Raw genomic sequence first — 27,000 nt, 5'->3', positions numbered from 1 at the left:
GTGTGGTTTAACTTCAGCAACATCCCGGGTCAGCGCGTGAAGATGGGAGGTGCCCCCAGGGCGCAGGCACAGCGCGGGGCCCGCACAGACACACATCGTGACCACACAATCCAGAAAAAAAGCAGAACACGAAGCGAACGTGGACTTGGATTTTTAATTTTTTTAAAGATTAACTCTCTATATATTAATAAAAGTGCAAAGAACATGTTTAAATTATATTCTGAAATAAAACATCTTTCCATCAACTGCAGGAGACAAGCGGCAGGAGCCGAGCCCCCTCCGCCGACCGTGCGCCCGAGGACAGTGCCCAGGGCCCTGAGCGGGTCTGGGTGCTCTCGGGAGCCATTCGTGTCGGTTCCGTCCAACATGACACGGAAAACCAGACACACGCAGAAATGCCCGCGCCCAGCGGCTCAGACAGCGCGGCCCGGGCCCCGCCGGGTGGTGCAGCTCCTTCGAGGCGTCTCTGCTCATGTGACGCAACCCCGACAACACGTGCCCGCCCCCCGGCCGAAACGTTGGGCTAGAACCGAACTTCCATTTTGTTATGTAAACAAAATTTTAAACACAGCATAGTAACATTAGGCCCTGTTACACATAGCTCCTGTTTTGGGTTGATTTTCATCAAAAGGTTTAAAAGAAACAAGAATACCTGCTGCTTTATGTATTTATGGCAATGGTGGCAATAGGTTGCAGAAACAATAGAAACTTCTAATAAAAAAGACATACAACTCTGAACTTTTTTTCTTTAAAACATTCTGGGATATTTCAAATCAAAAAATTGATTTCTATGTGGCTTCAGCAGCTACATGCTCACATATCAAAAGGGCCCCTTGGTTTTGGTTTAGATTTCTTTTATTACTCCTTTCCTTTTCCATAACTGAAAGAATGTCTATTTTAGAAAAGACAGGTTTTATACACTGTGCGGTAGCAACCAAGCTGTAATACTGGCTATGATGGCATTCTGATCACAGATATGCTCTCAGTAATATGCTCTCGCTGAACCTGGAGTTGTGAGTATTAAAATACAGAGAAAGCAGCAATCAACTATGCATAACTTGTAGACTCAAAGGTCCATGGTGTCTTCCCTCCTTGGCCTGTTATAAAAATAATTTTGGTTACAAGTGTCTATGCAGCACCAATTTTATTTCAAAAGAAGCATCTTTACTCAGCCACCCAAACAAGTCTACAAGTACACATGTTCAATCGCTTTTCTCACTTCTGTAACTCTAAAAGACCGGTCATTGTATTACATTTTGTCTCAATCAAAAATTATTCAGCAAGTTTTAAAACCATCCATTACAATGCCCTACAACACCCACACCCACAGGTAAAGGAGCAGTCCCCTGACATGCGAGTGTGATGGAAGTGCACCTGCAGTCGGTGGCAGGCCTCTACAGTACAAAAGCATTTCATAGAACTCTGTCATATATAAAATAGCTTACCAATTGTGACCATCCCACTTATGATTAAAGCATAACCCACGTGTTCCCTCTGCCTTCTGTGGGGGACAGTCAGGGGCCACACAACCTCAAAAAATAAGGGTGCATCTATCTCCTTGGCTGACAAAAGCAAAAGGCTCAACTATACAGTTTCTCTCTCAAACTCGCCTGCACTCATGCACACATACACAAAGCCTCCACAGTTTTAACCTTCATGACACTAGGGCCACACTTTTGCCCACTTCCAAAAATATGCCGGGAAATTGTGGTTGCAAAATAATGACTCTTGTCTGCGCAGCATGGCCCCCACAGCCCATGTTCTGACTGGGAAGGACCAAGTCCGGAGAGGAGACGGGGCCTCATCGTCATCGCAATCCCTTTGGTTTCCACCTTTACTGTTTCGGTGAATATAGATTGGACTCGGGAGGCCTGAGTCAAAGGCTTTACAAACACTGAACCTGAAGTGCATAAGAGAATAAATTTCTGCTATTATGGCATAGGAAAATTTAAAAAGTAATAGTAATAAACACAACACCATTTACATGAAGAATTTACAAGCCACCTAAGGAATTTCCTAAGACATTCACAGGAGTGGTGGAAGCATGTTAAAAGGCCAAAAACCATCCTAATGATTACATTCTCTGAAAATCCTGCCTGTGCATGCCTCCTGCCCGCCTGTGCGAAGTCTCTCTCTATACACGGTGGACCAAGAAAAACACATTATAAGCAAGAGCCTGCACTGACTGACAAAGGGATAGAACAAATCAACACTTCAGAGCAGGGAAGGAGCTAGATCTCAAAGACAAGTGCTTTAAATATGCTTCTGCAAAAACTCTGATGTGGAGGCAGTTCTGAAGTCTGGACACTCACCAATCAGAGTGGTGCTGCAGGGGCAACTAAGTGAAACTGTGAAACCAGGAGAATCCTCCATTATGGCTTCACCAGGTCCCAGGCGAGAACTGGAACCAGAGCTCCTCCGATGCTAGTTCCCATCTTTCCCTGACAAGTGCAGGGGCAGGGCCTTCAAATGACGACCCCAGGAAGCCTCACAGCGCCCGCCCCATGCACCCCCAGGCTCCCCACTGCACTCATGAGCTCGCCCTCAGCTATGCATGACTCTAGGGTGTCTATTTTCAGAAGCTTAAAGTCATGACAAAGAGTCAATCAGAAAAAATAAAAACCTCTGGGATCTGACTGTTCCATGTTATGAGAGCCAAGGCTGACACAATGTGTGATGAACATTAAAACTGAGACCAGCCTGCTCTGTCGGGCTGTGCAGAGTAACAGCAAGTGTTCCTGGAGCTGAACTCTCCGCCTACTCTTCTTCAAGCTCCTAATAGAGTCCTAGCTCCTAAGTGAGTGTCTGAGTCAGAATCAGGTTAGAAAATGCTTAAAACACTTTAAATTATTTCAAAAGGGAGAAATGAAAAAAAAAAATCACCCAAGTTGAGAAGTTAATTATGGACAGAATAAAACCATTAGTAAACGTGCTGACATAAGTCACAATGAGAAATGGAACCAAAAGAACACAGAGAGCGAGAGGGAGGGAGGAGAGGGACGGGGGGAGGGCTGGCCCTTCCTGCGAGGACCCTCGTTTCCTGATTTCTCCAGACACCCTCGGAGGGAGGCACTCCCATGCCACCCTCGTCCTCACGGGTCTGACGGAATGATAACCCAGCAGCAGGTGGCCCGGTGCACACAGTAAGACGGGGTTTCTCAGTCATCCTTTGGGGAGGGAGGGCACACAGGCTGGAGATTTGGCCAATTCTGCCGGCAGAGCTAAAGAAATCTTGGTAAAAAAATACCTCAAACAGCCCCCGACCCATTCCGGGGTGGTGGGGGGGGGATACACCTCTACCCCCCAAACAAAGCAAAGCAAAACCAAACCAAACCAATCTTCTCCCTCCTAAAGAAAACCCAGGAAACTGCCCTGCGAAGTCCTGGGGTGTGCAGTCCAATCTGGGAGGTCACTTGGTTTTGGATTCCACATAGATCTTATCTCCATCCCTAATGCCAAAGGAGTGCAAGGCCCGAGAGCTGTACTTCATCTCCTCGGGGCCGAAGGGCGCCTCATGGTCGAAGTGATAGAGCAGCATGCCGCTCGGGGGCAGCTGCACGAGGCTTTTTAATTGTTTCTTTAGTTCTGCGACTGTCTGGTCCAGACGAATGCTCATTTCTTCCACCTGATCGTTAAAGTGGACTTCTACTTTTGCACTGCTCTGGGGTCTTAGATCCACTTCTGCCAAAGGCTCCAACTTCCCATACTTTGTGATCAGTTCGTGATACCTGGAAGGATAAATAGGCAGTGTGAGCTGAAGCCACTCGCAATGGAGTACCAGCGATTTCCCAGCTCCTGGTAAATCACACAGCTTCCCTCGGCATCCTTCTAACATCCTCGTCCAGTGACGGCGAACCTATGACACGCATGTCAGAGGTGACACGCGAACTCATTTATTTTTTTGGTTGATTTTTCTTTGTTAAATGGCAATTAAATATATAAAATAAATATCAAAAATATAAGTCTTTGTTTTACTATGGTTGCAAATGTCAAAAAATTTCTATATGTGACACGGCACCAGAGTTAAGTTAGGGTTTTTCAAAATGCTGACACGCCGAGCTCAAAAGGTTCACCATCACTGGCCTAGTCCCAGGTTCTGTCTAAGTCTCTCATGACCACTGCGGAATCTGTGATCAGAAATGGTTGCCCTTTGAGCTCACAGTGAAACCGTGTTCTTGTGGACAGTCTCTCCTGAAGATGGTCCCTGTGCCTGCTGTCCCTTCTTACTAAGAAAGGCTCAGTGAGAACGGAGCCTAAAGAGAGGACACGACGAAGACCACAGAGAGGAGTCCAGTTTGTAGAAGTGGCTTTCCTGGTGCTTCATAAAGAAGGCGGGTCTGAGCACTGCTCCTTGGTAACAGCTGGGAAGAGGGAAGTAGGCCGGCAGTTCCTGAACCCGAAGTCCTATATTACAAACACCCAGGGGTGTGTTAGCCTGTCTGAATGATCCAGCTTAGTCTCAGTGGCTACAATACAAGGAATTTGTGGAAGAGTCAAGAATAAATTCTTGTAAAAAAGTGGTAAATGGGGGATACAAGTTCCTTGATCAAGGCAGTAATAAAGAGCAAAAAATACCAAGAGGAAAGTGAATTACAGAGGTGAGTCTAGTGCCCCCAAGATCAAGCTTCCCACGTGGGAAATCTTGTTTCCACTATCATCCTTGGAGGATCTGATTTTATTGAGGAAGCTGAGCAGTTTCCTAAAAACCAGAGATGGAAAATGCTGAAAAGATCTGATATTAGCTTTATTATAACCAAGACTATAACAAGGTTAATTCATTATCAGAATACAATGGTCACATAAGATTATTCCCCACCTCTCCCCCCCTACTTTTGGTTTTAACTTAGTTAAATCGGTGCTAAATTAAGGTTGGCAGGAACATAGACGACGCAGTGAGATGTCTGGTCAGAGATGGAGGCAAGCATTTCTACCACAGGAGAGTCAGGGTAAGGCCAAGTGGCACTGGCCTTGGAGTCGGAGACTCTCTTATGATTAGTCGTGTGACTCTCTTACCATTAATCACGTGACTCTCTTACCATTAGCCACATGACTCTTACGATTAGCCATGTGACTCTCTTACGATTAGCTGTGTGACTTGGAAACTTGCTCAATCCTTTTGGATTTCAGATTTCTCATTAGTAAAATTGGGATAATAAATCTGCCCTTCCTACAAGACAGTCTTAAGAATTATATAAAACTAGAGGCTGAGCACACAATTAAATCGTGCGTGTGTAGGGTCCCCTAGGCCTAGCCTGCCATCACGGCCATGTCTGCCATCCCGTGACACCTCGCACGCTCCGTGGACACTGCTGGCGCCCCACCCCACCCGCTGTGAGAGCCGCTGCTCATTTGGTCGTGACGCCATTACGGCATCACGACCACAGGCTTTTATGATATAGATAACAGGTGAGTAACACTTTGTAAATTAACTTCATAACAAATAAAAAAATACGAACATTACATTCCTACTGTTCTGGAATTTACATTATTAAAACACACACACGACTTAGAAAATATATAATTAAAGTATATTTAGGTAGAACTTCTTAGAAAAGGTAGGGTTATGATGAAGCAAATTACAGGACTTGAGCCCAAAGTAGTACTTTTAAAAAGGGTAAAGAAATCACCAGCAGCAACTAACAGAAGAAGAGATGTCAACCAAAGGTTGTCATCATCAATTCAATGCCAACAGGAGTCCCCGTATTTGGTGTGGCAAAGGGGGAGAATTTATTCAGTGAAAACAGCTCAGCTGTGAAAAAGCTCAGATGTAGAACAGTGTGGCTGAAGCAGCTCACTTTAAAACAGCTTGGCTGAGACCACTCAGGTATGAAGTAGCTCAAAGTGGCTCAGGTGTTACAGCTCCAGTCACGGGAAGGCAGTCATGATGGAAACTGAACGTGTCCTCCATTGAGACAAAGGTGAAGCTGACTTATGTAGAGAAGAGTGTCTGCACCCATTCCCTGATTGGTCCATTTGTATGCAAGTAGGGACTCCACATCTATATCAGTCCAAATAGCACTGTCCTGATTGGTCAGAATGGAATGCTCTGATTGGTCAGTGAGGAGCAAATGATATATAGCTGCACAGCTCCAATTAGACAAGGAAAGTCTCAGTCCTATTGGTCGAATTTCAATCCTAGGAGCTGTCTTGTAAGGGTCAACTGAGACAGCAGGAGCCCAGTGCAGGAGGCTTGGTCGCCCGGTCTGTGGCTTACCCTGAAACGCAGAGTGCATGAGAACTCCGTAAATAATGGCTGCTAGACTCAGGTATGAATTTGAGTCTAATTACCACAAAAACTCCTATTTGGCAGGTATATTCTTTCTTGGGTCAACAGAGGGAATAACCTTCTTGCCATAATCTTTTAAAAGGAAAGAAAGATCTGAATTAGTGGATGCATAAACTGGATGAGCTTTCTCATTTTTCTGTTCCAACCTCTTCCCTAAATACCTTCCTGAACTGCAAAGATTGGTACTGAAAACTACGTTTCCCACACTCCTTTGCAGGTGAGCTTTAGCTTCTATCAAGCACATTCAATTCCCCTGGGGTGAGAAATAATGAATCTAGCAGGCACAATTTGGGTAGAGGCTTCCTAATTACCAGATTGTAGTTCAAGCAGTGTGTTCATGGCCATAGCTTGCTGATCTCCAGATCCCAGCTAAGGTGGTGTGACTCAGCACCAGGACATCACTTCTTGAGTCTCTCCTTATAGGGCTCCTGCAGAGGTAGCAGTGCCCTTGGTCAGCTCGTTCTGTGGTAGCATTCTAGAGACAGACCAGTTCTAGGGAGACAGACCTTCCAAAGATGTTGTAAGCATCTTATTTTCTATATTAAATTCCTTTCTTCTTAAAATAGCTACTGTGAGGTGATGTCGGGGAATGGCAGCATGCAAGATTCCCTTGGTCTCCCCCCTTGAATTTTCGACAATTTCAACAGCTATAACTAAACAAAGGATTTCCTGCTCAATGCACAAAGTCACCTGAGAAATCCACGCATTGAAACATCTAAAGGTGGGTAAGTTGGAACAAACTGGGGAGGTGAGAAGAGAGAAGAAGAAATCCAGTTGTGGCTGGCACTCCACTCAGCAGGGAGGAGCAAAGAGATTCCAAGGACACTCCTGCAGCAATGAGTAGTAGGAGCTGCAGCTGAGCCCAGAGACCTAGGCAAGGACACAGCATGGGGTACGACTGTGGTTGCCGGGTGATCAGCATCCCCAACAGAGAAACAAAGCCACAGAGCCCTGACCCTCTGTAGCCTCCCAGAGCTCATCTCCCTTTGCCCTTGGTGTCGGGCTGCAAAGCACATTATCTGCAAACCTAAGAACAGGTACTACAGAATCACTTTATCCCTGAGCAAAGGGTGAACAGTCCCGGGGCTGGGTGCAGGGGGAACCCCGTAAAGGTCTAAGGTCATCATTACCAGGAGGGCAAAACAACGAAGAAGCTGGCCAGTCCAAGTCCACCCCACCCCGACACATTATGGCTACACAGATGGGAGCCTCTCTCTGGCCGTGGAGGACAGCACTGGGATTTCATAGAGCTAAGAAAACTTGTTCTATTCAGTGCCACCTACTGGAAAAGAATAGAAAGACTTCTTCATAGTAATCTGTTAGAGAAGTGCCACTTATACATTGATGTCGAGACAGAGAAGGAATCCATCAAATGCCATGAGTAAACCAAGGGAGCAAGGCAACTCAGAAAGAAACTGAAAAATCTCCAGTAAGCAAACTTAAAGACATGGAAATATGTGATATAAATGACAAAGAACTGAAGATTGTACTTCTGAAAATACTCAATGAGATGTGAAAAAATACAGGCAATTTAGTGAGCTCAGAAAACAAATCAACAAACAAAATGAGTACTTTACCAAAGAGATTGAAAAAAGAACCAAACAAATTCTGAAGATGAAGAACTCAATAAAAGAGATCAAGAATGAACTAGCAATCACAGGAAATACAGTGGACCAGATGGAGGAAAGAATTAGTGATAACGAAGACAGAAATCTAGAAATGTAGCAGAGGGAAGAGAGACTTGAGCATGAAAAAAAAAAAGAAAAGAAAAATGAAAGGACTCTACGAGAACTATATGACTCCAGCAGAGAGAGCAATATGAAAACAGGCATACCAGAAGAAGAGAGGAAGGAAGGGAAGAAGAGCTTATTCAAACAAATAGTTGATAAGAACTTCCCAAACCTAATGAAAGAACTAGATCCTAGAATCCAAGAAGCAAACAGAGCACCTAATTACCTCAACCCAAGGAGGCCTTCTTCAAGGCACACTGTATTAAAACTGTCAAAAGTTAAAAGAAAGAATTATCAATGTAGCCAAGGAAAAGAAGAACGTAACCTATAAAGGAAAACCTATCAGAATATCATTAGAATTCTCAGCAGAAACTCTACAAACCAGAAGAGAGTGGAACCAAATGATCAAACTACTGAAAGAGAGATATTACCTGCTAAGAACAATATATCCAGCAAAGTTATCATTTAAATGTGAGTGAGAAATAAAGACTTTTCTAGACATACAGAAGCTGAGAGAACTTATCACCAGAAGAACTTCAATGCAGAAAATACTCACGGGGGATAGTCTACCTGAAACTGAGAACGAAAGGTCACAAAATTATGATTATGAGTAATATCACCAACAAACAGCATAAACAGGGTTAATCTGTGACAATAAAAACACCAAAGGGGAGGGGATAAAGGTCTGAATTTGCAAAGGATGGAGATTACATGCACTCAAAAGATAAAGGACTACTGTATATATGAAACTTTCTTTTTCATAAACCTAATGGTAGACAAACACACACACACACACACACACACACACACACACACACACACAGCTTAGAAAAAGAAGAAACAGAGGAAAGAAGTATAGGATACTACCAAATAAAAAGAGACAGAAACACACACAAAAAGAACCAGCAGAGGCACAGAGGTACCAGAAAACAAAATATAAAATGGCTATAGGAAATCCTCATACATCAATAATTACTTGAAATGTAAGTGGATTGAATTCACTAATAAAGAGGCATGGCATAGCAGATTGGCTCAAAAAACAAAACCTAGCCATTTTCTGTCTTCGTCAGATGCATATAAGTGTGGACGAAAGGGGCCACATGCTGACCTGACAAGCTCAGGAGAGGCCTGCATGGCAGTTTTGCAGACTCGGAGACCTAAAGTAACCACAAAGGATGGTCTGAAATTAAACCTTAACTAAAAGCAGTTATGGTGGGCAGTTACAGTCCTAAGCTAATATCTTCACTGATAAGGTCAACCTTTACCGTAACTGAGCCTATCTGTCTTTTTGCATCTAAGATAACATATCCTTGGGATGTCTGGGTAACTTGTGACTCCCCTTTTTATGAAGCCCCTGGGGCACAACCAGGTGTGCTGGGTCCCAGGACAGATACCACAAATCCCTTCATCATCATGTTAATTGTTCCTGCACCCATCTAAGTATGTGTCCATCATTTTACTTTTTATCCTATCACAGAGGTTTCCCCGCTTCGCTTAATCCCACCTCCTTAAATCTGTCACCAATGAATTTCATGTATAAATACGGATGTAACCCTGCCATTCTCCGGAGCACTATCTCAATTCGTTGAGGTTCTGCTTCCTGGCATATGTCGACAGTTTGGCTAAAATAAACTCACAAAAATTCTTTACAGGTTTCAATGGTTTTTTTTTACGTTAACATAAGCTGCAAAGATAAAGATAGACAAAAAGTGAAAGGGTGCAAATAAATTCTCCAAGCAATTAACATCCACAGATAAGCAGATTTCAAACTAACAAAAGACAAGGATGGACATTTTATAATGAATAAGGGGACACTAGATCAAGAAAACATGATACTTCTCAATATATATACACATCATCAGGGAGCACCAAAATATATAAAGCAACGACTAACAGGAATAAAGAGAGGAACAGATAAGAACACAATCATAGTTGGGGACCTTACTACTCCATTGACAGTACTAGACAGATCACTCAGACAGAATATCAACTAAGAAATATTGGCCTTAAATGCCACATTGGAACAAATGGACATAACTGACATTTACAGAGCCCTTCAACCCCAAATTTCAAATTATACATTCTTCTCCAATGCACATGGAACATTCTCAAGGATAGACCCTATGTTGGATAACAAAACTAGCATCAACAAACTCAAGAAGATTGAAATGATACCAAGCATATTCTCTGACCACAATGCTTTGAAATTAGAAATCCACTGAAAAAAGTAAGTAAAGAAAGCCACAAATACGTGGAGATTAAACAACATACTACTAAAAAATGACTGGGTCAAATAAGAAATAAAAGGTGAGATATAAAGATATAGAGAGACAAATGAGAATGACAATATGACACACCAAAACTTCTGGGATGCAGTGAAAGCAGTTTATATCATTACAGGCCCATTTCAAGAAACAAGAGAAAGCCCAAGTAAACAACCGAACATTGCATTTTAAAGAACCAGAAAAGAACAAAAGCAACCCAAAGTCAGAAGAAAGGAAATAATAAAAATTAGAGTACAAATGAATGTACTAGGGAACAAAAAGGTTATATAAAATTTTAATACAATAAAGAGCTGGTTCTTTGGTAATATTAATAAAATTGACATACCCTTGGCTAAATTCACTAAAGAAAAAAGTGAAAAGACTCATATAAACAAAATCAGAAATGAAAGAGAAGTTACCACAGACATCACAGATATACAAAGGATCATACTAGAATACTATGAAAATTATGTACATGCCACCAAATTCAATAACCCAGAAGAAATGGACAAGTTCTTAGAAATATATAACCTTCTGAGATTGAATCATGAAGAACCGGAGAATCTAAATCAGGGGTCATCAAACTTTTTAAACAGGGGGCCAGTTCACTGTCCCTCAGACCGTTGGAGGGCCGGACTATAGTTTAAAAAAAAACTATGAACAAATTCCTATGCACACTGCACATATCTTATTTTGAAGTAAAAAAACAAAACGGGAACAAATACAATATTTGTATTTGCATGTGGCCCGTGGGCCTTAGTTTGAGGACCCCTGATCTAAATAGACCTGATCAGCAGTGAAGAAATTAAAGCAACCACCAAAAACCTCCCAAAAATATAAGTCTAGGACTAGATGGCTTCACCAGTGAATTCTACCAAACTTCCAGAGAAGATGTGAAACCTGTCCTTCTCAAAATTTTCCAAAAATTGGAAGAGGCAATATTTCCTAACGCCTTGTATGAGGCCAACATAACCCTGATATGGAAACCTGGCGAGGATCACACACACAAGAAAACTACACACCATTTTCTCTGATGAACACAAATGCCAATTTCCTAAACATAGTACTAGCAAGTCAAATACAACAATTCATTAAAAAATAATACATCACAATCAAGTGGGGTTCATTACAGGGGCACAAAGAAGGTTCAACATACACAAATCAATAGTATCTAATTGACATCTACAGAACACTCTACCCAACCACAGCAGAATATACCTTTTATGAAAGCATCCCTGAACATAATACACCACATTAACAAAACAAAGAATAAGATTATATGACCTTATCAATAGATGAAGAAAAAGCATTTGATAAGATACAACATCTACTTATGATTAAAATAAATATGTATAGAAGGAAATTACTTCAACATAATAAAGACCATATATGACAAACCCTCAGCTAACATCAACACAATGGTGAAAACCTGAGTTTTCCCTCTAAAATCAGATAAAAGACAAGGATTGCCCACTTTCACCAATCTTTTTTTTTAATATATATTTTTATTTATTTCAGGCAGGAAGGAAAAGGGAAAGAGAAATAGAAATATCAATGATGAGAAAGAATCATCCATCGACTGCCTCCTGCACTCCCCCTCCCCCACTGGGATTGAGCCCATAACCCGGCTATGTGCCCTGACCGGGAATCGAACCATGACCTCCCGGTTCATAGGTCAATGTTCAACCACTGAGCAACACTGGCTGGGCCTCACCACTCTTATTCAACATAGTTCTGGAGTACAAGCCATAACAATCAGGCAAGAGAAAGAAAGAAAAGACATCTAAATTGGAAAAGAAGAAATAAGTATTACCTTTTGCAGATGATATGATTCTGTATATAGAAAACTCTAAAGACTCCACAAGAAAATTTTAGAAACAATAAACAAATTCAGTAAAGTTGCAGGATATAAAATAAATATATAAAAATCCATGACTTCCCTATATATTAACAATGAAATTTCAGGGGGAAAAAGAAAAAAAATTCATTTAGCAATTGCAACCAAAAGAATAAAATACCTAGCAATAAACTTAATAAAGGATGTGAATGAACCATATATTAAAAACTACAAAGCATTAGTAAAAGAGGTAGAAAAAGACACAATGAAATGGAAAGATATTTCATGTTCATGAATTAGAAGAATCAACACAGTTAAAATGGCCATATTATCCAAAACAATATATGGATTTAATGCAATCCTCTCAAAATCCCAATGTCATTTTTAAAAGAAACAGAACAAAAAGTCATCAGATTTGTATGTAACCACAAAAGACCCAAATAGCTGAAGTAATCCTGAGAAAGAATGAAGCCTGAGATACCACACTACCTGCCTCCAAATTATACTCCAGAGCTGTGATCAAACCAGCAACCTTTTGGTGTATGGGACAGTGTTCCACCTAACTAAGCTACCTGTCTAGGGCTATCAAAGTTTTCTTAATAAATTGCTTAAAAAATGGAAACAACACACATGTCCTTAGCTGATGGGTGGCTGAATAAAATGTTACATCTATATAAAAGAATACTACTGCGCAGTAAAAGGAATCTCACTAGTCATGTACATAAAGCAAGTGAATTTCCAATGCATCAAGCCAAGTAAAAGAAACCAGACAAAAAAGGCTCTCTACATCTCCTTTCAGCAAAGGTTAAAACTAAAGAAAAAAATCAGCAAGAAGAAATTTGAACAAAACAGTCAATCAATAGTATCTAATTGACATCTACAGAACACTCTACCCAACAACAGCAGAAACACCTTTTATGAAAGCATCCCTGAAACCATCACCAAGGTAGGCCATAAAATAAACGGTAAGAACTTTAAAAGAATTGATATTGCACAGGGTATGTTCTCTAACCAAAATGGAGACAAAGTAAAAATCAATAAACACTTAAAAATCCTTAAGCACTTGGAAATTAAATTTGTAAATAATTCATGGGTCAAACAAGAAGACAAATAAAAGAAAAATTAAAAAACAAAAATTAATGAAAATAAAAATATAACATATCAAACATGTGAGATGCCAGCAGTGCTGAGAGTAAAATTTACAGTACTAAATATTTATTAGGAAGAGTCTCAAATCAATTATCTACATTCCTACCTCAAACAAACAAACAAAAAAGCAAATAAAGCCAAAAGAAAGAAATAACAAAAATAGCAGAAATCATTTTTTAAATATATATATATTTGATTTCAGAGAGAAAGGGAGAGGGAGAGAGAGACAGAAACATCAATGATGAGAATCATCAATCGGCTGCCTCCTGCACACTCCCTACTGGGGATTGAGCCCACAACCTGGGCATGTGCCCTTGACGGGAATCAAACCTGGGACCCTTCAGTCCTCAGGCTGACGCTCTATCCACTGAGCCAAACAGGATAGGGCAGAAATCAATTTTTAAAAAGTAAAGCTACATTAAAAACTACAAAACATTGTTGATAGCAATTAAAGATGACACAAATAAATGGAGAGATTCCATGTTGATGGTTTGAAATATGCAATATTATAAGATGTCTAAACTACCCAAAGCAATCTACAGATTCAATGTAATCCCTATCAAAATCCCAAAGTACTATTTTGCAGAAATAGAAAAAAATCACCCTGAATTTCATATGGAATCTCCAAGAACCCCAAAAACAATTTTGAAAATTAAGAATAGAGGACTCACACATCCTTAATTCAAAACATACTACAAAGCTACAGTAATCAATATAGTGTGGCACAGGCATTAAGACAGACATATAGACCAATAAGATGGAATAGTGGGGCCGGAAATAAAATCTCATGTACAAGGTCAAGTGACCATCAATAAAGATGCCAAGACCACTCAATAGGGAAAGGGCAATTTCTTCAACAAATGGTGCTGAGAAAACTGCATATCCACATGCAAGAAAATAAAAGTGGACCCCTTACCTTATACCATATACAAAAAAAGTAACTCAAAATACATTGAAAACCTAAAGGTAAGATCCAAAACTATAAAACTCCCAGAAGAAAACATAAGGGAAAAGCTACATGACATTGGTCTTGGCAATGATTTCTTGGATTATTACACCAAAAAACACAGGCAACAAAAGCATAAACAGACAAATGGATACTACATCAAACTTAAAAACTTTTGAGCAGCAAAGGGTACAAAGAACAGAGCAAAAAGGCAACCCACAGGGGTTAATATCCAGGATTTATAAAGAAATCCTACAACTAAACAACAACAAAAAACCTGATTAAAAAATGGGCAAAGGACTTGAATAGATATTTCTCCAAAGATGACATACATATGGCCAACAGGCACAAAGAAAAATGTTCAACATCATTAATTATCAAAGAAATACAAAGTAAACCCACAGTGAGACACCACCTCTATACCCATTAAGATGACCATCAAAAACACCACCACCACAAAATAACAAATCTTGGTTAGTGGGAAATTGGGACCTTTCTGTACTGTTGTGTGATTATAAAAGGATGCAACCACTATGAAAACAGTATGGCGGTTCTTCAAACATTAAAGATAGAACCACCATATAACTCAGCAAACCTACTTCTGAGATTCAAAAGAAATAAAAAGCTGGGTCTTGAAGAGATATCTGCACACCCATGTTCATAGCAACACTATTACAGAGATGGAAGCAACCCAAATGTCTATTGATGGATAAATGGATAAACAAAACGTATACACAATGGAATATTATTCAACCTTAAAAAGAAGGAAATCTGTCATATGCTACAATACAGAAGAACCTCGAGGAAATTAAGTGAAACAGACACAAAAAGATGAGTACTACATGATTCCATTTATGTACAGAGTCAAATTCATAGACACGCAGTAGAATGATGATGGCTGCAGGGGTTGCAGGGGCTGCAGAGGCGGCACTGGGGAGCTGATGATTAATGGACACAGTTTCAGTTTTGTCCAATGAAGATTTGCAGTACAACAATGTGAATGTACTTAACACTTCTGAACAATACACATAAAAATGGTTAAGATGGTAAATTTTGTTATGTATATTTTATAATTTAAAAAAGTGATTAAATTGGTAAACTTTATGTGCATTTTACTATAATTAAATTTTTTAAAAACTTAAATAATAAAAAAGAGATCTAACACCAATTTTACACAATCCTGTCTAGAAAACAGAAGAGGGGGGAACACTTACTAATTCATTTTGTGAAGCCAGTATTATCCTGATACCAAAAGAATCGACAATTGCCTTAAAAAATACTACATACCAACATCTCCCATTAGCTTAAACACAAAAATCCTAAACAAAATATTATCAAAATAAATTCAACAACGTATCAAAAGAAATATACATCATGACTGAGTGGAAATTATTCTACGTATGCAAGACTGGTTTAACATTTGAAAATCAATCAGTATGGCATCCCTGCCAACAAGTTAATGAAGAAAAATCATATCAGAGTAATTGATACAAAAAATAATTAGAAAAAACTGATACCTATTTATGATAAAAATTCTCAGTATGTCAGAAACAGAGGGAACTACTTCAACTTGATAAAGAGCACCAACAAAAGAAACCTATAGCTCACATTATACTTAGTGGTAAAAAACTGAATTCTTTTCCCTAAGATTAGGAACAAAACAAGGATGCCCAACCTTGCCACTCTTAAGCAATATAGTACTAGAAGTTCTAGCCACTGTAAAAAGGCACAAAAACGAAATAAAGTCATATACATTAGAAACGCAGAAATAAAATTTTTTGTGTTTGCAAATGACATGAAATACTTAGACGTAAATCTAACAAAAGATTTTACAAGACTTTGTATGTTGAAAATAACAAAATTTTGATGGATAAAACAAAGATGGGAGGAATAAAAAACAGTATATATATATATATATAAAAGCCAAGTGACCGGAACGACGGAACGACCAGAACAACCAGTTGCTATGACGCATACCGCGGCAGCCAACCGGCCTGATTGGGGCTCCCCCCAACCTCCTACGGCCCCTCTCCCTGGCCGGCCCCATTCCCAATCAGCCCCCCTGACCCCTATTGGGGGCAGGGCTGGCCGGCCAACCACCCGTGGCCCCTCCTCCCAGCCGGCCCCACCCCCAATGGCCCCCATGGGGGTGGGCCGGCTGGACCCCACCTGTGCATGAATTCGTGCACCAGGCCTCTAGTATAAATAAAGAGACATATTGTGTTCATGTATTGGAAGATCCAATAGAGTAAATATGTCAATCTTCACAAACTGATCTGTAGCTTTAATAAATTTCCTATCAAAATCCCAGCAAGATTTTTTGTAGACAGAGACAAGTTTAGTCTAAAATTTATATAGAAAGGTAAAGGCCCTAGAATAGCTAAAATACTCTTGAAGAATAAAGTGGAAGAATCACTCGACATGATACTAAAGCTTATTATACAGCCACAGGACTCAAGGCAGTGTGGTAGTGGTGAAGCAACAGACACACAGGTCAGTGGAACAGGACAGAAAACCCAGAAATATACCCACACAAACATGCTCTATTAACTTTTTAAAAAGTTGCCAAAGCAATGCAATGGGCCAGACAGCTTTTTCAACAAAACGGTGCTAGAGCAATTGGCTCTCCATAGGCCAAAACATAAACCTCAGCCTCAATCTCTCCTCTTCACAAAAACTCAAAATTAATTATGAACTTAAATGTACAATGTAAAACTACACAACTTTTAGGAAGAAAACAAGAAAATCTTCAAGACCTTTGGCTGGACAAAGATTTCCTACCAGTAAAAGCACAATTAATAAAATAAAAAATTGATAAATTGAGCACTCATCGAAATTAAAAATGTTTGTGCTATCAAAGCTCATGCAAAAAATATGAAAAGACAAGCTAATACAAATAGAAGATATTTACAAATCACATATCCAGCAAAGAGCTCTCAGCCTCAACAGTAAAGAAACAAAACAACCCACTAAAAACATGGGCAAAACCCACGAAGAGATACTTCACTGCAGAGGCTTTACAGAGAACAAAAGCACATGAAGAGATGTTCAACATGTTTAGCATCTGGGGAATGAAAATTAATGAGGTAGCATTACCCATCTATCAGAGTGGCTAAAATATAAAAATAGTGGCAACACCAAATGCTGACAAGAATGCAGAAAACTCGATCACTCATTTATCGTTGGTGGAATGTGAAATGGCACAACCAACCCAGAAAACAGCAAGTAGTTTCTTACAAAACGAGACATGCAATCGTCATACTACTCAGCAACTGCACTCTTGAGATCCTATCCCAGAGGAATGAAGACCTATGTTCACACAAGAACTGTACAAACATATTCATAGATTACCTTATTTATAACATTCAGAAACTGGAATCAAATCCGATGTCCTTTACCAAGTGAACAGTTAAACAAACGGTACTACATACATAAACCATGGAATACTACTCAGCAGTAAAAAGGCACAAACTAGTGATACATGCAACAATTAGGATGAATCTCCAAGAAATTATGCTAAGTGGGGGGAAAAGTTCCAAAAGGCTATATACTGTATAATTACATTTATGTAACATTTATGACATGGCAAAATTTTAGAAATAAAGATTCATGGCTACTGGGGGTTAGGGATGGGAGTGGAGGACCTGGCAGGAAGTTGAGTGTGGTTATAAAAGGGCAACTTGAGCCTGGCCAGTGTGGCACCATTGGCTGGATAGTCATTCCATACACCAAAAGGTCGCAGGTTCGATCTCAGGTCAGCGCACATACCTAGGTTTTGGGTTCAATCTCTAATAGGGGCATGTACAGGAGGCAACCAATTAATGAATTTCTCACACATCGATGTCTCTCTCTCTTCGTTCCTCTCTCTCTCAAATCAATTTTTAAAAGGGGGGCAACTTGAGAGATCCTGAAGTAATAGAACTGTTCAGTATCTTGACAATGGCGGTAGTTACCTTAATCTATACATGCAATAAAATATAAACAAATACACACACTAATGTGTACAAGTGAAATTGAAGAAATCTGAATAAGATCACAGGATGACATCGACATAAAGTTCCTGGTTGTGACACCACACTATAGTTCTGCAAAATTTTACTATAGGGAAAATGGTAGATGGGATCTGGCTGTATAAGTCCTTACAACTCCATGTGAATCCTCTATTATCTCAATAAAAATTTCAATTTAAAAAAGTTATATTCTATGATTCCATTTATATGACATTCTGGAAAAGTCAAAACTATAGGGGCAGAAAACAGATTAGTGGTTGCCAGAGCGTGGAAGTCAGGGTAAGGGTTTAGGAGTACAGAATATTTTTGGGGGGGGTGAAGAACTTGTATATTCTGACTGTGCTGGTGGTTACATACTGTAGTGTTTGTCAAAACTCAGAAATGCATACTAAAAAGGATAAAACTTATTCTGGTTCAATTATGCCACAATAAACCTTACTTTAAACAAAGGACACTACTAAAAATCCCTCATCCTATATAATAAAAGTGTAATATGCAAATTGACCAAATAGCTGAATAGCAGAACCACCATCATCCGGGACCATGCTATGACACCCACTGGTTCCAGGCCAGCCAAGGCAGGTGCTATGCGATTGGTCGGGGACCCATGATTGCCCCACAGAGGGAAGCCCAGGCCACTGGCCGGCAGGGCAATCAACCCGGGGGGGGGGGGGGTCTCCAGGATTGCTCCAAAGAGGGAGGCCCAGGCCACCGACCCGCAGGCTGTGGCAGGTGGGCGGGGCCTCCCTCTGCCAGGGAAGCCTGTGTCCCTGGTGCCAAAGGGAAGCCGGTGCTGGCAGCCAGGGGAAGGAAGGCCTACTCTTGCACGAATTTCGTGCATCGGACCTCTAGTTATGGAATAATATTGGAGATCTATTATTATGTGAAAAAGGCAAAACATATATTGTTGTGTGATTATTTGTGCACAAAATTTGTACAATGAATAGCAATGGAAACTATAGCAGAAGACTAGTGTCAGTAGGTGCTTCAGGACCAAATACCCGAGTGGCTGCTAAGGATAAAAGTGAGAGAACTTAGTTTTTGGTCTATACCCTTTTAAAAAATGGTAATCAGGTTCCATGTCCAAATTAGAATTACATAGTATAAGATAATTTAAAAACTTGAATATCTACCCCCAAATCATAAGAATATTATGGATAACTAAAATTTTCAAATGAAAAGAACCAGCTAATTTAATAGAAAAATAAAAAAAATACCAACCCAATTCATTTTATGAAGCTAAATAACCTTCCTAACAAACCCAGAAAAAAATAGTAGAAAAGAAAATGACAGACCAATTTTAAATATGAAAGTAGAGAGACCAAGATGGCGGCATAGGTAAACACCGGAGACTGCTGCCGCAAACAACCACTTCAAAAATACAACTAAAAGACGGAACGGACATCACCCAGAACCACAGGAAGGCTGGCTGAGGAGAGACTCTTCAACTAGAAGGAAAAACAACAGCACACCGAGGCTCAGAGGAGGCGCAGTGTGGAAAAAACTCAGGTGCGGAGGTGCGCGCGCAAAGCGGGCTGGTGGCTGAGAGCGCGGTTGTCGTTTTCGGTCAGGGGGGAGTCTCAGACTCTGAGCTCCAGATACGGGCGAATCGCTGGGGACTCGGACCCAAACGGGAGAAGCGGGAGTGTCTGGCATCAGTTGGAAGGCAGCTTTCCCTCCGAGGTTTGCAGCGGTTCCGGGGGTTCTGAGAAGCAGAGCCTCTGGGAACGGGACTGAGAGGGGCCATAACCGCTCCCTCCGCCCGCCCGCCCTGTTGAGCCCGCCCCGCCCAAGCCCTGCGCAGAGCCATTTGCCAGATCGCCTCAGGCAAAGGCTAGATTAGCACCTCCCCAGAGGACAGAAGTTTTCCGCGGCAGACACAGCTGATTCACACAGCCAGTCGGCCTGGTGGTCAAATCCCTCTAGTATTAACTACAACAATCAAGGCTCAACTAGAACAAGACTGCGCACAAAGACCACTAGGGGGTGCACCAAGAAAGCATAAAAAATGCGGAGACAAAAAAACATGACAGAAATGGAGGATATAGAGCTAAAAATCGCAATTTTGAGGGCTTGCAAAAATGTGCTAGAAGCTGTCAATAAACTTGAGGAGAGAGTCACGAAAACTAATGAGACCCTCGATGCTATGATAAAGAACCAACTAGAAATTAAGCATACACGGACTGAAATAAAGAATATTATACAGACACCCAATAGCAGACCAGAGGAGCGCAAGAATCAAGCCAAAGATTTGAAATGCGAAGAAGCAAAAAACACCCAACCGGAAAAGCAAAATGAAAAAAGAATCCGAAAATACGAAGATAGTGTAAGGAGCCTCTGGGACAGCTTCAAGCGTACAAACATCAGAATAATTGGGGTGCCAGAAGATGAGAGACAGCAAGATATTGAAAACCTATTTGAAGAAATAATGGCAGAAAACTTCCCCCACCTGGTGAAAGAAATGGACTTACAGGTCCAAGAAGCGCAGAGAACCCCAAACAAAAGGAATCCAAAGAGGACCACACCAAGACACATCATAATTAAAATGCCAAGAGCAAAAGACAAAGAGAGAATCTTAAAAGCAGCAAGAGAAAGAGACTCAATTACCTACAAGGGAATACCCATACGACTGTCAGCTGATTTCTCAACAGAAACTTGGCAGGCCAGAAGGGAATGGCAAGAAATATTCAAAGTGATGAATACCAAGAACCTACAACCAAGATTACTTTATCCAGCAAAGCTATCATTCAGAATTGAAGGTCAGATAAAGAGCTTCACAGATAAGGAAAAGCTAAAGGAGTTCATCACCACTAAACCAGTATTATACGAAATGCTGAAAGGTATCCTTTAAGAAGAGGAAGAAGAAAAAGGTAAAGATACAAATTGTGAACAACAAACATGCATCTATCAACAAGTGAATCTAAGAACCAAGTGAATAAATAATCTGATGTACAGAATGAACTGGTGATTATAATGAATCAGGGACATAGAAAGGGAATGGACTGACTATTCTTGGGGGGGAAAGGGAAATGGGAGATGCAGGAAGAGACTGGACAAAAATCGTGCACCTATGGATGAGGACAGTGGGGGTGGGGGGTAAGGGAAGAGGGTGGGGTGGGAACTGGGTGGAGGGGAGTTATGGGGGGAAAAAAAAGAGGAACAAATGTAATCTGAACAATAAAGATTTAAAAAATAAATAAATAAATAAAATGGATAAGATGCAAAAAAAACAAAAAACAATAAAGATAGATTTTTTAAAAGATAAAGCATAATTTAGCTTATTTTGCAAGACTAACTTGTCCTTGGTCATTTCTTGCTTATGCCTCTGAAAATCATTAGTAACATGAACTGATTCCCAAGGTTGATATGAGGTAACCACTGACCAATTCCCTATCACTTAAGAAAATTCTATTATAACCGATCACTCTGATGAACAGTTGCTGCTTCCTCACTATATAAACTGCTTTATAACACATACCCCTGAGCCTCATTCCATGTTTTGGTTTTAATGCTCCCAGTTTGCAAACTGTCTTTTTGGTGTGTGCCAAATAAATTTTTACTAATTAATATTTCAATGATTCATTGGTTTTACTTCAGCTATTTATGAATCTTTGACAGAGTCCTGATCAAAATTTCAATTTTAACATCCTGTTATGCATATATTTTAAAACTGACAGAATTACAAAGAAATAAAGGCAACCATAAGCACAAGAGGAGATCTTACTACATTTTTTTTTCTGAAAACTGACATCAGGTGGACAACATCAATAAATACATATAAAATATTTAGAAGTAAGCTTAACAAAATATGCACAAACTCTTTCCAGAAAAAAAAAAATATTGAAAGATATAGAACAAAAGGTGAATGTAAATAGCTGCTTATGTTTTTGGATGAGAAAACTTAATGTTGTAAAGATGTCAATTATCCCCGAAATTAGTCTACAAATTCAAAGCAGTCCCAATTGAAACCCCAGCAAGATTTTTAGGGGACTTGGTTAGGGGGGGGAAAAAAAGAGGAACAAATGTAACCTGAACAATAAAGATTTAATTTAAAAAAATAAATAAATAAATAAATTTGCTTTAAAAAAATAAATAAATAAATAAATAAATATGAAAGTAGATGGAAACATCCTCCCAAAACATTATGAAATTAAATTCTGCAGAGTTGAAAAGAACACAATATTTTACAACTAAGTTGAATATTCCAGAAATGTAAATATAATTCAATATCTGAAAAAGTATGATTAAAATTCAGATTAACAGAACAAAATAACATGCTTATCTGAATACACAAAGAACATTTTATTTAAAAAATCATTTAAGTTAAAGAAACTGTTAGAAAAACAGAGACAGTGACTACCTTAACTTGATGAAGGGCACCTATCAAAAACCTACAGCAAAAGTCAGATTTTATATCAAAATATTTCACATTGAAAGTTTGGAAGTAGTCCCTTTAAAGTGAGGAACAAGATAAAGATGGCCTCTTTTACTGTTCAGTTTTAATATTATACTGGAGAACTTCCTACACCTCCCCTACCCCCCGCCCCCCAAAAAAAAGAAACAGAAAAAAGAGGGATAAAAATTATTTGCAGATATGACTGTCTACGTGGATCTGAAAGAAAAGTAAAGATCAACTATTCTAACCCTGGCTGGTGTGACTCAGTTGACTGGAGCATCATTTGTACTCCGAAAGGTTGTGGGTTCAATTCCCGATTAGGGCACATACCTAGCTTGTAGGTTAGATACCCAGACAGGGGTGCATACAGGAGGCAACTGATGGATGTTTTTCTCACATCGATGTTTCTCTCTCTTTCTTTCTTTCCTTCCTTCCTTCCTTCCTTCCTTCCTTCCTTTCTTTCTCTCTCTCTCTCTCTCTCTCTTTCTCTCTCTCTCTCTCTCTCTCTCTCTCTCTCTCTCTCTCTCTCTCTCTCTCTCTCTCTCTCTCTCTCTCTCTCTCTCTCTCTCTCTCTCTCTCTCTCTCTCTCTCTCTCTCTCTCTCCTCTCTCTCCTCTCTAAAAATCAGCACACAAAAATAAAAGCATGCTTACACACTAACAATAACCAATTAGAAAGTAGTGAATGAAACAATTATTGCTTTTAAAACAGCAACAAAATGTACAAGATGCCTAGAAATAGATTTACCAAAAGATGTAAAAGGCCTTTGTGAGGGAACTAGAACCGTTGCTAAAGGACAAAAAGGTGCTCACAGGTAAGAAGACATAACAGCATCAAGATGTCAACTCTCCCAAATCAGCCAGCGGATTCAAGAAATAAACAAGTTACAGTGGGATTTTTGTGGAACTGGATAAGCTAATCCTAAAATTCATAGGAAAAATGGTCTATAATGACTATGGTATTCTGAAAACAATAATTAGGTGGAGAAACTTACTCTAATTGGGAATTCAGCAATTTAGCAATTCTGTAATGGCACAGGAATCGACAAATACACCATAGAACAAAACAGAGCCCTGAAACAAAACCATGTATGTATATTTGTATGTTGCAAACAAGACAATATGACAGAGGCAGCATTACAGATCAGTGGTGAATGCCAATTATCAACATGGGGGGTTGGGGGAGACAAATACTTGGATCTCTATTTGACACCACACATAAAAGTAGATCCCAGCGGGATCAAAGACACAAATGCGAAAATACTTCAAGAAAAAAAATCAGGAGATTATCTTAAGTTATCTTTGTAAAGGAAAATATTTTTTGAATAAGATGAAATAAGAATAAACCATAGAGGATTGATATTTTATATTAAATTTTTAGAAATTCTTTAAAAAAATACAAAGTGAAAAGATTCAATTGAAAAGCTACAGACTGAGAGACGAAACTGCAATGCATGTTGACAACCAATTATAAAATCCTACTTTATATTTTAATGGATATATAAAATATAATCCGCAGACACCAAGGATACAAATCAAGTTTTTGCCAGTGGTCACTTCTTGCAGTAAGGAACAGGACTGATAATAGAGTCCAAAGGATACTCCAACTTGATCTGTAATACTGTTCCTTTTAATTAAATAAACTTGAAGAGTAAAATATTAACATTACCAGTTCTGAACAGTGTAAACATGAGTGTTTTATTATTTCAGTATTTTTCATGATTTGATTCCAAAAAGCAAACAAAACACAAAAGATAAAGCTGGCCCCTTGCACTTGCCAAACAAAAGCTGGGGCCCCGGATCATCCCCTTGGATACCAGGGCTTGGGCTGGTTCTCTGTGTCTTTCCTTTGCAGGTAGATTCAAATCCCCACACAGAATTCCAATCGCGATAAGGAAGGCAGCCTATCTCCCCCCTTCCTTCCCCCGCCTTCCCGGCTGGGAAAGTGGCAACAAGTCAAAATAAAGCCCCAGGTAGTCAGAATGACAAAGGCTGTGCCCCAGGGGAAGCTCGCCTTTCAGAGGCTCTGGGGGCAGGAGAAAGCCCCTTTGTGTCCCCGACCTGCGACTCGCGGGGAAGCGAGGAGGGCGGGGCCAGGGCCCTGTGGAGGATGATGGAGCCTGGCAGCTTGGAGAAGCCCAGGAGACCCAGGTCCTGGGCAGGAATGTCTCCTCACACAGCAGGCCCTCTGTCTGCGAGGAGCATGAGGTCAAGGACACAGCACACTAAGTTTCTCCAGCACCCGGACAAAATGAGCCTCCCTGATGGTGTCCAAATACAGGCTGCTGCCCGCTCTCCAGCGCAGGGAGATCCGATCCGCTCTATTCAGAAAAGCCATTAGTCTCCGTATTCTACAAAGCAGACCACTGCGACTACCAAAGAAGCACCTGACAAACGGCATCGTAAACAGGAATCTCCCAGGGTACAGTGTAGGGAGCCTGGGGCCCGCAAGCCAGGTCCCAAGGAGAGCAAACCAAAGCAAGGCCTTTACAAAGCCCCGTCTGGCACGTCCACTGCTCTGACAGCAGCATCTCCTCCATCACATAACTGTTCATGGGAGCTACGCTTCCTAGAACTCCTCAGGAGAAAATGTGAAAGTTTGAAAAATAGAGACACCCCAAATCAACGAATTTACTTTCCGCCAGTATCCTCAAAAACACAAAGAAACCATCGAATCCCCAAAGATGCAGGTACTCTGATTTATAAAATAAAAGTTACATAGTTTCTCTTTTTCTTTTTGTCTCTCTTTAAAACTATGACTGGACTAATCATCTGAGAGATGCAAATCAAAACAACAATGAGGTACCATCTCACACCTGTCAGGCTGGCTATCATCAACAAATAAACAAACGACAAGTGCTGGAGAGGATGCGGAGAAAAAGGAACACTCGTGCACTGCTGGTGGGAATGCAGACTGGTGCAGCCACTATGGAAGACAGTATGGAGTTTCCTCAAAAAGTTAAAAATGGAACTGCCATTTGACCCTGTGATCCCACTTCTAGGAATATATCCCAAGAAACCAGAAACACCAATCAGAAAGGATATATGCACCCATATGTTCATAGCAGCACAATTCACCATAGCTAAGATCTGGAAACAGCCTAAGTGCCCATCAGTAGATGAATGGATTAGAAAACTGTGGTATATCTACACGATGGAATACTATGCTGCTGTAAAAAAGAAGGAACTCTTACTATTTGCAACGGCATGGATGGAACTGGAGAGCATTATGCTAAGTGAAATAAGCCAGTCAATGAAGGAAAAATACCATATGATCTCACTCATTCATGGATAATAAAGACCATTATAAACTTATGAACAATAATAGATACAGAGGCAGAGCTGCCTCAAACAGATTGTCAAACTGCAGCGGGAAGGCCGGGGAGGGTTGGGGGGCAGGAGGGAGGTGGGTAAGAGATCAACCGAAGGACTTGTATGCATGCATATAAGCATAACCAATGGACATAAGACACTGGGGGGTAGGGGAGGCCAGGGGATTGTCAAGGGCGGGAAAAAAAAGGAGACTTATGTAATACTCTTTGTAATACTTTAAGCAATAAAAAAATTAAAAAAAATAAAATAAAAAACTATGACTGGATATTAGTGGAGTACAAATAAGCAATTTAAATTAAAACTCTCAGAGAAAATTAAGAGATAAAGTAAACACTTTAAAATGAAGGAAAAACTGACAACTATAGGCAATGTGGACAGACATCTGATAAAGGGCAAGGCAAAAATAATAAACATATATACTATACCAGCTCCATAAACATGAAAGTCCCTTCCTCTCTAAATGATACTTTTCTACCCCATGAGAAATCAGGTCTCTAAATACCAAAAAAAAAGAGAGCAGAGCTTCACAATGTGTCTTCTGAGGATGCGTCAAATGCGTGGAGAAGTGCAGTGCCAACGTGCATCTCTGTAAGACACAGGCAACCTCCAGCACATACGCCTGCCTCTACTAACGTCTCACTGGGAACTGGGGCTCTGGGGTTCTCAGCTTCTCCTACATATAACCTGAAGTCTGCCCTGTGCCTTCCCCACTGAACCCTTCTAATGATTTCCCACAGCTACACAAAGTCCTGGTCTCCTAGTATGTCATAGCGAGGTCTTTAATAGACCGCTCTGGTCCCTACCTCCCCCCCCAGAATTATCTGCCAAACTCCTGCTTGCTTTTCATGAAGTCACACAGAACCCTGCAGTTCACTACACGTGCTCCTGTGCCCGCACTCAGAGCTGCCTGGGTTCTTCTCTCCTAAGTGTCACCAGATCAAGTCATTTTTCAGGAAGCCCTGCCTCTTCCAGCAGAGCTAAGACGTAGAGCACACGTGACTGGTACAGGGGGACCATGGTTCTTGAACTTAATTATTTCCGGGCTGTTCAA

At 40.4% G+C, this 27,000-nt stretch overlaps 1 protein-coding gene across 3 annotated transcripts in view; it reads right to left on the bottom strand.

The window, feature by feature from the left end:
* Positions 1-1,127: 1,127 nt before the first annotated feature.
* The window catches only part of TBCEL (tubulin folding cofactor E-like), a 75,368-nt gene continuing 49,495 nt past the window's right edge, over positions 1,128-27,000 (bottom strand). For all 3 annotated transcript variants that reach the window (XM_014541842.1, XM_014541835.1, XM_005857106.2), the window contains one exon: positions 1,128-3,728. In XM_014541842.1, coding sequence (XP_014397328.1) covers positions 3,410-3,728 — 319 coding nt within the window. In that variant the 3' untranslated portion in view covers positions 1,128-3,409. The remainder of the gene's footprint in view (positions 3,729-27,000) is intronic.

This window comes from Myotis brandtii, unplaced genomic scaffold (genome assembly GCF_000412655.1).
Source record: "Myotis brandtii unplaced genomic scaffold, ASM41265v1 scaffold1074, whole genome shotgun sequence".
Taxonomy (NCBI): Eukaryota; Metazoa; Chordata; class Mammalia; order Chiroptera; family Vespertilionidae; genus Myotis; species Myotis brandtii.
Note: the sequence above shows the minus strand (reverse complement) of the source record. Positions and strands in the feature narration are given on the sequence as shown.